Source organism: Lethenteron reissneri, chromosome 14, assembly GCF_015708825.2.
Source record: "Lethenteron reissneri isolate LAM-NWPU_2019-01 chromosome 14, ASM1570882v1, whole genome shotgun sequence".
Lineage (NCBI taxonomy): Eukaryota > Metazoa > Chordata > Hyperoartia > Petromyzontiformes > Petromyzontidae > Lethenteron > Lethenteron reissneri.
In genome coordinates this window covers 9,417,223-9,430,195 of record NC_083792.1, presented here as the reverse complement: position 1 = coordinate 9,430,195, position 12,973 = coordinate 9,417,223, and the positions used below count along the sequence as shown (strand labels likewise).

Genomic DNA, 12,973 nt, shown 5'->3' with positions numbered 1-12,973 from the left:
CACAGCGAACACACACACACAGCAAACACACACACACACAGCGAACACACACACACAGCGTACACACACACACAGCGTACACACACACACAGCGAACACACACACACAGCGAACACACACACACACAGCGAACACACACACACACAGCGAACACACACACACACAGCAAACACACACACACACACAGCGTACACACACACACAGCGAACACACACACAGCGTACACACACACAAAGCGAACACACACACACAGCGTACACACACACAAAGCGAACACACACACACAGCGTACACACACACACACACACAGCGAACACACACACACACAGCGAACACACACACACACAGCGTACACACACACACACAGCGAACACACACACAGCGTGCACACACACACAGCGAACACACACGCACACAGCGAACACACAAACTCTGCCACAACTCATTGCCCCATTCCCCCACCGCCAATTCCAGACGGTAAAGTACGCGATGCGACAGGCGTGAAAAATTGAGTCACAATGGAAATATCTGGGAGATGCGAGAAAACTTCAGCGACTTCCATTGCTACAGTGGAGACAGGGGGTGGTGGGGGAGGCGAAGGGGCATCTGGCGAACAAATAACAAGAGGCCCGTGGAACGACGAGGAAGAGAAATTAACATGCCTCTCCGTGAACTTGGAATTTAGCAGCGACTTTATTTCTTTCACTCTCTCTGCTTAACTGGGAGGCTTTCGCGACCAATATCCATTTTACAGACTTTTACTTTTGGGTTGGTTTGCGTCGTTACGCCCGCCACCACCCGACACAGCCAATGAGTAAGGTTTGTCACGTAAACAGAACGTGCCAATTCATTACCAGTACACCACACCCGGTATGTTGGCGAGCAAATCCACGACATTTTACGATCCGAGTACGACGTTTCGCCAGTAATTACAACCGGCATCATCAGGCGGCAGCCAAACTCGCTCCCGGTTGAATGAAAGCGCCCGTTTTTGTTTCGGTTCGTGACAATTTTAAAACACGAAAGGGAGCAGCATTTCATTTGGAAGTTTTTAATAAAGTTAAATTCTTTTACAGATGTATTCAATGGTAATCAACATACGTATGCACATCGGCAATAATGAGCAATATGTTAAAATCCGCCCCCGCCCACACCCTGAAATGACGCAGGTTGATAGAACCATGCACACGGCAGGGTCAGGGGGCACGTGGGTGAAGAGTGGATCAATGTGTGTGTGTGCACGGTGCAGTGTGTGTGTGCACGGTGTAGTGTGTGTATGTGCACGGTGCAGTGTGTGTGCACGGTTCAGTGTGTGTGCATGGTGTAGTGTGTGTGCACGGTGTAGTGTGTGTGTGCACGGTGCAGTGTGTGTGTGGTGTAGTGTGTGTGCACGGTGCAGTGTGTGTGTGTGCACGGTGTAGTGTTTGTGTGTGCACGGTGCAGTGTGTGTGTGTGTGCACGGTGTAATGTGTGTGTGTGTGCGTGCACGGTGTAGTGTGTGTGTGCACGGTGCAGTGTGTGTGTGCACGGTGTAGTGTGTGCGCGTGCACGGTGCAGTGTTACTGTTTCGTGTCCGGCTTCATTAAAAGAAGCGGCAACTTGGAGGCGACGTCAAAATCAAAAGCTAAATTAGCGAAAAGGGGATGAACGCCTCCTCCTCCATACCCCCCACCCCCCCGAGAAATGAAAGTGCAGAGATTTCACAGTCCGTCGAAAGGTTTGTTCCCACATCCAGAAATCAGCAACGGGAGGGGGGAAATCATAAAAAACAGGCACATGCGCAAGGACGTACAGAAAGTCGTAACACTGTAGGAGTAAGTGGCAGGTACAATGAGGCATAATGATAACATAGGTGCGTGTCTTAGCACAAGACACAGGTCGTTATTGTAGTCGACTTGCATTAGCTTTCTTCACGCGAGTCTCGCTATCGCGTGTAAACTACTGATAAAGCATTTTCAAATACACGCGCATCACGCGCGCCCGTGTGTTAGCGACAAATTAAAGTTAAATATGTTTCGCCTGAAAAAGCAAGCGGTGTTTTGAATATTATTTCAGGTAATATTGCAGTTTAAACAGAAACAAAACAACGGGTCGGGATTAAGTATTTCGTGGAAGTTGTACGTTTAGTTTCCCATTTGCTAAAGTTAAACGAGCTTAATGAAGAGAGTTACAGATACACCCAAGTCTGTTCTCTCTCGTCGAGTCAGTTAGTGAAGTCAGTACAAGTCAGGTGATCGAACACCGACAGTCCATATACAATATACTGTATATACACATATATTCATTGTCTTCATAAGGCTTTTTATACTGTGGAAAGAAGATCACTTCTTTAACCTCCCCGTTTGGCCACCAACCAGTGATGACCCTTGACAGGTAAAGCCGAGAAAAACCTCTCAACACTAAAACAGCAACTTAACATTTTTTTGTACAATACCCTTCCATACGTTTTAGCGCTCGCTTCAACGCAATTATAAAACCGGAACACTTAAATTAAACGCGCGTCGCCTCACCATCACGTCACCTTAGACCGAATTCAATTCTTGTGCAATAAGAACGTGTTGTAAAAAAAGAGGCGAAAAGGCATTTCGATGAGAGTTTCTTTCCTTTGTTTTGCGCTCGAACTTTCCTCCGAATCCTTCGCGACGCCGCTGCAGCAGCAGCACCCGGCCCTCCATCATCATCATCGTCGTCATCCGAAGCAGGAGTACTTCTTCCACCAAGCCTTGGACAGGCTGCGCAGGCAAGCGGGCGCCAGCGTCCTCGCTCTCTTGCGGCGGCCGTCGCTCCCCGGGTCTCCGCGCCACTGCAGCCTGGGCCACCTGCCGCCGGCGTCGGGCGCGCGTCCCAGCGCGGAGAGGATCGCGGCGTCGAACACCTCCTTCAGATTCTTCTGCGTGAGCGCCGAGCACTCCAGGTAGGCCCGCGCGCCCGTCTGCTCCGCCAGGCGCCGCGCCTCCGCTTCCGTCACGGGTCTCTCGCCGCGTTTCGCCAGCCCGATGAGCACCTGGAACGGTTGAAAGCAAAGTGAGCTCAGGAGCGGGGGGTTCGTCACCGTCACCGTCGTAGCCTCGCCTCCCGTGGCAGTACACCGTGGCGCCACGCGGCAGGGGGACCGTGCGATGCACAAGGTGAACGCAGGCTGGGTATGAGTCTGCCAGTAGAGGGGCGATGTTGTTATGCGGCTTCCCGATTAAGTAATGTGGCCTACTCTTTCTTCGGATAACGGCAGTGGGTTGTTTAACGCACCTCTGACTACCATGCTTGGTTACGTATGGTGGCGAAAGACGTTCAACATACATAAATATACTTTCGCTGCGAAGCCCACAGTGCATAGCTTTTTTACGGATATTTCAACCCTCAGTATTAACCAGGGTGGCTGCTGTGATCGAACCACAAACCTGTTGCAACGCGCTACTCGCTGGGCCGGCTGCGTTTTTCTCCGCTACGGTAAGAAAGGAATTGTGTTGGGCAGCAGTGAGGTGCCACCCCCAACCAAGTTGCCTATTACAGGCGGATTGTTTTTCTTTGCAAAGCTCTTTCGGTAATGTGCGTTGGAAGTCAATTATTTACCCAGCTCTGAGCAAAAAAAAAACGGGTCAAATTATTCGATGGGAGCGCCGTTCACTGGAATGGTTTTTTTCTTCTCGTGAAGTAGTTTGCAGTTGACTTTTATGGTAACGACTTATACATATATTTGTGCTATTATGTTGTTTAATGTCTTTATTATTATTACTACTTTCGGCAGTACTGTATTATTGAATACAGTATGTAATGTAAAGTCCGGCAATGCATATATATAAGCACGATATTTATATTTAAGTACGATTACTACTATACAGCCCTTTGTCAATCCACTCCTGGATGAAGGCCTTCCCACATTAACGGTTGTCTGACCATCCACACTTCATCACAACGTCCAATGAGTGCTGGTGAAATGGAGATCCAGGACCGGTTCAGATATCACTCTGCCACCGATGTTAGCCACGGCTAGGAATGAAACTCATGTCACCGGGTTTGTCTTTCAGTGCAGTAGCCATGGCGTATAAAGACAGCCCCCACGGTCTGCGGAGTCGGGGCAGCTCCGCATTGTGAGGCTGGGTTTCGGAATAATAAACTACAACTGCAGCGCTGTCTGCTTCAATCGCTCGCTGCTCGAAGTTCGGACATTCACCAGAACGGCTCTTGAAGCCGTCCAGCGGCTCGCCGGTCGAGGCAGCCACACGTAAACATCGCCGCTCAATTCCCCACCGCAGGAAAGAATAACACGGCGAACACAAATAAAAATACACAGCACGCGAAAATGTAAGCTTATCAGATCAATTACATAAAGGAACGTGGGAGTTGTATTAAAGCTTTAAATAGTGGTAAAGGTGCAGCCGGGCAAATTGCTTGCTCATGTTACTGCTGGTGGAAGAGCTTCCATTAGAGGTGCCTCTACAGCAGTGTGCTTCACTCCTTTTCAGAGGGGGGCCACTTTCACTGATAAGACATCAGCAGTGTGAGGGGTCACCACACCCCGCCTGCAAGGGGGTTGTTGTCACGTGTTGTTGTGTACTGCCAGGGGCCGCACGTCAGGGGCCGCACTAAAGACCACCAGGGGCCGCCAGTGGCCCGTGGGCCTTGCTCTATTGGATATTTTGGCCTACTTAAGGTTGGCCAGACATCTTCGAAGAGGTGAGGACACCCACACTTTACACCAGCACAAGTGGCTTGCCGATCCACTAACTGTGCTGTACCCATTTATACTGCTGGGCGGACAGAGGTGGGAGGATTTAAGAAACTTGTACCATCCTTTCAACAAACTACGCCGGCGGCTTGAACTGGTGACCTCTGCATTGCAAGTCCAGTGTGATAAGCACGGCGCCACTGCAGCACGCCTTCTATAATGAGAGTCTAAAAAAATACTACAGATGCTATTCCAGACTTTTGGCCGTGGGAGCAGCATAAGAAAAGAAGCGACCTCCCTCTCTCCGCCCCCCAACCCCCTCATGTGGTTGCCAACCTGAACGCGGTCACGGAGGTCGCACTGGGTCCCCACGAGCAGGATGGGGGCACGAGGCGCGTGCCGCCGGATCTCAGGCACCCACACCTCGGCCGCGTTGGCAAAGGACGCCGGGCAGACGACGCTGAAGCAGAGGAGGAAGACGTCCGTGTGCGGGTAGCAGAGCGGCCTCAAGCGGTCGAACTCGTCCTGTCCACGGGCGCCACGACACGAGGTCACAAGGTCAGGCTCGTCGCAGCTGGCCGACAGCCTCCCCCCACCAAATAACCCGCACCCCCCCCCGCCGTGGCGTTTAAATATAGCGAAGAGATACCCACACCACGCTGGACAATGGTTATTGAGTTTTTTTTAATTCTACGTTTGCTCCCTTCAGTAAGGTGACATAAATGCTGTTTGTTGCACTAATGACAGACATTTACAATATTCACATTGCATTGCTGCTCTTGCAATGTTGAGTTTTTTTGACCGAATTTGGAAAAAAGAACGGCTCTTCTTGTTATTACGCTTGCCGACCCCTGAAATATTCTGTAACGAACAAACAGCAGGCTCAGTACAGAGTTGTTAGCCGCCAGTTGCGCAGGCTTTAATACAATTATCGTGCTTCACAGTGGAACGCCTCCTTATCGGTGAGGAAGTGGGAAATTAACTTCTGGGATTCTATTCATCACCTAACAAATGAACCACCAGGAATCAATTCGCTCGGAGGAGACCCGCAACTTTCCTGAAGTGTGGCCGCTCCTTGCTCGGGCAGCCTGTGGTGTGTGTTTGATCAACGGCGCTGCTGTTCTTCGTATTCCGTTGAAGAAACATCCACAAACACCGTGGAGCACAATGCACGTCGTGCGACACTTCACTCCAATAGGCGTGGTAAATAGTTATTTAAAGGAAAAATTTACGTGCTGTTTTTAAGTATGTAATAAATATACGTGTATATATACATTTTAAAAAATCCATGTTAGTCTGTCATTCAATGCTCTGGACTGGTTTTGACTTCTCCGGAATCATCAGCAGTGTGTGTGTCAGACAAATGGTTTGTTTCCCTTGTGTTGTAGATAAGTGGCCTCCACGGATACTGCTGAGCCACCGAGATACCACAAACATATGTGCCTGGTAGCTGACCGCGGGAAAACTAGGTGGAAATTAAGCCCCGATTCTTATTCTTATTATAATTATCAAAGGTCCCATGATATAGCTGCTCAACCCAAGCTATAATTGCTTTGATACGTGCAATGCCTTTGCACCGTTTGTATTTTGGCATTCTCTGGTCTGACACTGGTGAGGCAAGGCCTCGATGAAAGCTGTCTCTGGTGTAAGCCAATCAGTTTTAAAGACAGTGTCATATATTATCAGGCCATGTTTGTTTGCATGTTCACTACAAGTACGTGTGGTTAATGCAGACTTGATGCCTTGCAAAAGGTTTGTATTTGGTGTGTGGACATCTTAACACCTACTGTGTTATTCCCAGAAAGGGTAAAACCTATTAAGAGTGATTCTAGATTTGAAGCTTCCGTGACTGCAAGAATTAATACTCTTAGGTTTTTTCGGTAAATTCACGTAGGAAAATAAATAAATAATGAGAATTTTATAATAAACAATAATAGAAAACATAATAGAAATAAAAACATTTTATTTCTATTTTTTTTGCAATTTTTATTTACTTATTAAAAAAATAATAGAAACAATAATAGAAATAAAAATGTTATTTATAGATTTATTTTTTATTTTTATTACGTATTTATTTACCTACGTGACTTTACCGAAAAAACCTAATAAGAGTGGTTCTACTGTACTTTGATACTGGCAACAACAAAAAAAGGCCCCGTGATATGTGCCGTTTAATTGTAAACGTTTGTTGCCAAGATGAGGCAAGGCACGGGCAAAGTATCCCACCGCTCACCTGGCCTGCAGTGTCGCACAGCTGAAGTCTCACCGGCTTCCCGTCCACGGCTACGACAGCTGCACGGGCAAGTGGGGGCAGAGGCAGGAACACAAACACCGAAATTTAAGTCACCCGAACGGATCGTGGCAAGGGCGGCACGACACGGCTCCCGGGACGACCCCTTCTTGACACCGACGCGCGTGAAGGAGCCGACTCTGTCACGCGTCACTCACTCGCGCACGGGGAGAGATGAAGTCACGCAAGTGCCGTCGGGAGGGCATGGGCCACTTTCCGTGAACTCGCGTGGCACTGACACTTATTTGTAATATAATCAACAGGCCGCACGCACACGGTATGGCCCTGACTTCTCCATGGCTCCTTGTGCCGTTACCATTACACCAGTATGTGTTTATGTTTTCGGGTGTCACGGTGGCGAGGTATTATCTCCCTCGCCTGGTATACAGGAAGTCGTGGGTTCGATCCCGACTCCGATGCCTGCTGCTGTATATTTGGAATTTGGATTTATGATAGCCAGGTCGCTTCTGAAAAAGAGCTACATAGCTCAGTGGGCCTTACCTGGTAAAATACAAAACAAATATTTAATGTTACAAGTGTGTGCGGTCGGCGAGTTGTGGAAATCACGATACGCAATGCTTCCACAATGGATTTTTCCAACCAAACCACCAACGCACACGTAAACCCAACCGCTGCTTTTCCTCCCACCTGCGGATGGAACGTCCTTGCGTTACATTTGCATGAGACTTGGCATGATTCACGTGTTAATTTTCTCCCACTTCCATTACATTAAGACTGCTTTTGAAAAAGAAAAAAGTCAAGCGATGGAAATTGTTATAACCCAGGGGTGCTGAGCTAAGTGATGTGCCATGTGTTTTTGGCAAATTCCCAACACCACGTGTAGCCAATAAAAGTGAATGGCAATATCACACAATTTTCTTTCGGTTCCACGTAATAGTGTACCATATAATACATCGTTCTGCCCTCTCACCTAAACCCTACCGCCCCCCCCACCACAATTCTGCTTCTATAAACGCCACTGCTTAACCCAGAGTTAAAAGTCAGCTATACATCAAGTTAGAAATCTATTGAATTTGCGACAGCGCTGTAGGAGAGCCGTAATCAGGTCGCCATCGAATACCCTGTGAGTGAATGCGCCGTGTGACCAGTTTGGTGTATTACTGTAATCCAATCAAGCGTGGAGACTCAGCAAGCAAGAACTGGAAACTGCCACACTACAATCACCCATTCATTGCCTTATTAGCAGCAAACCACGATGCGTCGGCATGGTTCCCTGCGTCATGTGCTTAACTGTTCATGACTGAGCAATAGGGGAGAATGCCCTGGCCAAGGGTATCAGGACGGAGAAAAATTACCAAGTGAACCAAATGGAAAAAACAGAGTGCAACTTGATACGTGGAAATAGCGCAGGCACAAAAAATACTTATACAGCAGAGAGACAATCGAGCCAATGTACTTTGTATCTGGAGGATGAGAATTATGACCCAATGTCTTCCAAAGTTGTTCTTTTCTCTTTGGCCCCCTCCCTCTCCCAGTCTCTGGTGGGGGGGGGGGGTTGACTGAACGCACGAGGTCGTGCCAGTTTAGACAGACGGCAAGTTGCTCGCAAGCCAATAATAACAGGACAGCGGCTCGTGTGTCAAACTTTGAATTCAACACTCGTCGCGATCGCCAATGGGAGTTATGACCCGTTGGCAGGTCAGCTCAGTGGGACTGCTTTCCATCCCCTCCGCCCCGCCATCTCGAGTACAAGGGTCACAAGTTTGGAAACCAAATGCTGACCCTTGTTGCTGCACATCTGATATGAGGCATCGCAAAAAACACCCATCACACCGGCGGACATCGATATGCTACGGTAGCTGCCCAGCTTTTCGGGCGACAACACACGACAGTTAAAAAAAACCTCAGAGGTCAGCTCAGTGATGCGTTTCTGGGTTGTGTCGCGCGCGGGTCGTTCGGCACGATGTCCGACGTTTCGCTCCACGATGATGGGAGATTCTTCGGCGCGCGGTGGGAAACATTGAACACGTCGAATGGCACGCAGTACAAACCGAAGAGACATTGGAGAGTCGTACAGCACAACCACCAACGCAGTAACCAGAGCAGAGAGGCATCAACACCACTCTAGTTCCCCAGACACTCTAATAAATCACCGAGGCGTTTTCTGCGACTGATGGCCATCACCATCCCACGGGAGATGGTAGATGGTCCGTAAAAGGGTACCCACTCAGGATCTCACCAACTTGCATGACTGGAATGGTCAGCGGGGAGTGGGCGAGTGACAATTACTCACGAGATGACACTTACTCACAGGGTGAGTAACGAAGGCATCCTCTCTCTTCCAACACATGTCACTAAAATGTGGGTCATATGTCACTGAAATACAGTAACATTGGCAAGCACACTTTAAAGAAAAAATAACACATTTTCTAAAAAGTGTGATCCAACCATTTTTGGCACGTTTTTATTTACCCTGTCCGGGAGACCTTGATTTTTTTCCCTGGGTTTGGGGCACGCACATGTTGACGTACAAACACACAAACAGAAAGAGCACTGATCTGATGCAAATGTTGGCGGAAGCCACCCTTTCTCCTTGCCAATTCTTGGCAAAAAAACAAAAAACACCGGCGAAAATTGGAACACCGTACGGTAATTTTTACAGCGAATAAATTTTACACCCGATTATTCGTTACGGGGAAAAAAAACATGCCATGACGCCAACTCTCGACTCGGACCCACCCAAACATTCCCATGGGGTGAATAACAACTACAATTATAGCAGTTATCATTGTCTGCTGAATTTTCCATTCTTGCACCACAATAGCAAAAAACAACCACCGCTGTATAGCGGGCTCCAGCTCGGCCCGGCACATCTGCGAAAAAAATAGAAGCGCTTCACGGCTCATCGGATTCCTCCACTCTAAATAAACGACCGTGATTGTGTCTACCCGCACACGCTGCTGCTGTTACCGGAGAAGTTGTCAAAGGCGGTGGGCACGTAGTCGGTTGGATACCCGTTCGTGGTGTAGCTGATGACCAGACTGGTCTTTCCGACGGCCCCGTCTCCAACCAGGACGCACTTAACTCGCCTCTCCCCTCCGCCAGGACTTGTCGAGGCTGATGCCACCGTGATGCCCTGGTGTCCTGCACCACCACCACCTCCACCTCCTGCTCCACCATGCTGAAGCCCTGCTGCTGGTCCTGTCACTGCACCAGCAGCACCACCAGCACCACCAGCACCACCAGCACCACCAGCACCACCAGCACCACCACTAGCACCACCACCAGCACCACCAGATCGTGAGCCTAACCCACGACTCCGCCGTGGTGGCACGGGGGGTGCTTCTGTTTCGGTCAGAAGCTTGTAGTCGGAGTAAGGTGGCATGGGTGTCTTTGCCAGAGACCAATGATGTCTCTAAAAGCTTCCCTTGCTGCTGATCAACAATGGCACTGCTGCACCTCCTTGACCCTGCTTCAGGAGCTGCTGCAGTTGTTGGTAGATTGATGCCTTCTGATGATGCCTTCTGATGATGCCTTCGTTGTTTGACGTCAACACTCGGGTGTTAATTCAAACTAACGCCGACAAGTTGCACTGCTGCTGCTGAATTAATGAGGATGAATTGATGAAGATTTTTTTTTAATTATAAAAGTCGAAGTGACGGTAACGCGCCAGCCCCTGATTGGAACGCGGAGATCGTGGCCAGGTTTGGTGACAGAGCCCAGACTTGGTTCCTCTCGCTGAGCCGAACCCTTCAGATATTTCCTTCACCCCACTCCTCCTTCATGATCGTCCGGACGACGCGACTCGAATCACAGCCGACGACGTCGCGTTAAACACTGACCGCGCAAACTCGACGGCGCACATGCCGCCGCTGGGAACCTCTTCCACGGCCCCCCCCCAAAAAAATTAGCCCGTGGGATTGTCCGTCGCCTGCGTTGACAGCAGCGGAGTTTGCTGGGGGGGGGGGGAAGTTGAGAGATTTGCCGGCTGACGTTGCAAGGATCGAGCGCGCAGAGCGACTGACCGACCCGGCATGGGGCCACTTCGCGTCTCACTGAGAGCGGAGCGGATCGTGGGGGGGGGTCACTCCGGCGCGTGACCACGCCCAACACAAATCTGCATAACCACACCCCCTAATTTTACATAACCACGCCTACACTAATTAACATAAACACGCCTACAAAAATTAACATAAACACGCCCTGCATATTTTACATAACTCCGCATTTGCAGTTGGATCCCCATTCTCTGCAATGAACTAATCCCGTCCCGTTATCGATTGTCTAATTAACCTTTTAAGTTTGGTGATGCTGCTGCTGCTGCGTTGGCAGCGATGCACAATCACAAATATCGCCTTCGAGTTCACATCAAGTTCAGTGGTTAAAGTCGCCTATATTTTAATACAATTAACGCCGTTCACGACCCCATTAACTGTCCTATTTGTTTTAAAAATTCCCGTTCATATATTTTTATCTGTCCTTCACAAGTATGCTCAAACCCCCACGAAACATACTCCTAGGTAAAAAATAAAAATAAATAATCAAAATAATAGAAATAATACTAGAAATAAAATAATTTTATAGGGGAGAATAAAATTATTTTATTTCTATTATTTATTATAATAGAAATAATAATAGAAATAAAAGTATTTTATTTCTATTATTATATTTATTATAATAGAAATAATAGGAATACAATTATTGTATTTCTATAACTATTTTATTTCTATTATTTATTATAATAGAAATTATAGAAATAAAATTATTTCTATTATTATTTCTATAAATGTTAGTATTTATTTTATTTGTTATTATGTTTTATAATTTATTTTTATTTTTTACCTACGTGACTTTACCGAAAAAACCTTAGAGTATGAATCCTTGCAGTCACGGAAAGCTTCAAATCTAGAATTACCCCACGAAACAACCAAACGGCTTGGCGAGGCAGTACTCATCCAGCAGTGGATTTGACGACATTGGCTCTACACGAGATGGTGGTTGGATACCAAAGGCTTCAAATGTAATGTGACACCAATTCTGCCACAACACAAATTCACGCGGGGGGTTTGGTCTGAAAACAACGTGCCGAATTTGAATGTCCAAGGTATACAAATCTGGTTGCACAGATAATCGCAAACCTGTCAACCCCTTTGTCAGTGCCCTACCTTATTACAGACCAATCCAGAGCTTATTGGTCACCCCGTGCCCCTTATACATCTCAACGTTCATCCTGCAAAGCCCCATCACAAGGAGAGAAACACAAACACACACACACAAAATACATTATTTAATGTTTTTAATGCCCGTATTGAAAGGGCTGCAAGCCGTGTGGACCTGAAAAACTCAAATTTCCCTGTACAAGAACACGGGGTTATAAAACCGTATGGGTTGACGGGTATGCATGAGACACACACACATACACAACAACAACCGCAATTCGCCACTAAGTGGCGGTGACGTCACCACAACGCTTGTGCCAGGCCATGTGCACCTTGAGGCTACCACGTGAAGTGTGGAACGCCCGCTGGCAGGAGGTCACGGGGCAGACCCAGGTGCCACAGGTCGACTGACTGAGATGACTGGCTGATGCACCACCTGTGCTTCATGATGAACAACGGATTATTACATTTAAATGAAATCGGTCTGTATCACCGCGTCTTTACAAACTGCACACGCATTAACGCAATGAATATCACGTGGCGGTCTGCTTTTCGCGTGCAAGTTTCAGATTGACTGCAATACACCCCTCCTTGCACGTGCAAAAGGCTCGTCGTCTTATAATCGCCTAATCGTCGTCTTATAATCTTAGGTTTTTTCGGTAAAGTCACATAGGGAAAAAAATAAATAATAATAAATAATAAAGTAATGGAAAAAAATAATAGAAATAAAATGAATGCGCTATTATTTATTTATTTCCCTTATTTATTTTTCCCCTACGTGACTTTACCGAAAAAAACCTAAGAGTATGAATTTTTGCAGTCACGAAAGCTTCAAATCTAGTATCTTATAATCGTCTAATAATATAATGAACACACATGGCAGCGCCGAGACGCTTC

At 47.6% G+C, this 12,973-nt stretch overlaps 1 protein-coding gene across 1 annotated transcript; it reads right to left on the bottom strand.

Moving 5' to 3' along the window:
- Nucleotides 1-491: 491 nt before the first annotated feature.
- Nucleotides 492-10,982, bottom strand: LOC133342369 (rho-related GTP-binding protein RhoU-like). The gene is made up of 4 exons (XM_061551484.1): nt 9,888-10,982; nt 6,900-6,958; nt 5,003-5,191; nt 492-3,004 (listed from the first exon to the last, which is right to left on the bottom strand). The coding sequence occupies exons 1-4, from the start codon at nt 10,300-10,302 to the stop codon at nt 2,690-2,692; spliced, it is 978 nt and encodes a 325-aa protein (XP_061407468.1). The 5' UTR covers nt 10,303-10,982; the 3' UTR covers nt 492-2,689.
- Between the last annotated feature and the right edge of the window lie 1,991 nt (nt 10,983-12,973).

Bases quoted from the DNA above. Each gene is read 5' to 3' on its own strand.
- LOC133342369 (XM_061551484.1), bottom strand. From the start codon at position 10,302: ATGCCACCTTACTCCGACTACAAGCTTCTGACCGAAACAGAAGCACCC. The intron at 5,192-6,899 runs GTGAGCGGTGGG...GCCCGTGGACAG, and splicing joins TGTGCGACACTGCAGGCCAG to GACGAGTTCGACCGCTTGAG. The intron at 3,005-5,002 runs GTTGGCAACCAC...CAACCGTTCCAG, and splicing joins ACCTCCGTGACCGCGTTCAG to GTGCTCATCGGGCTGGCGAA.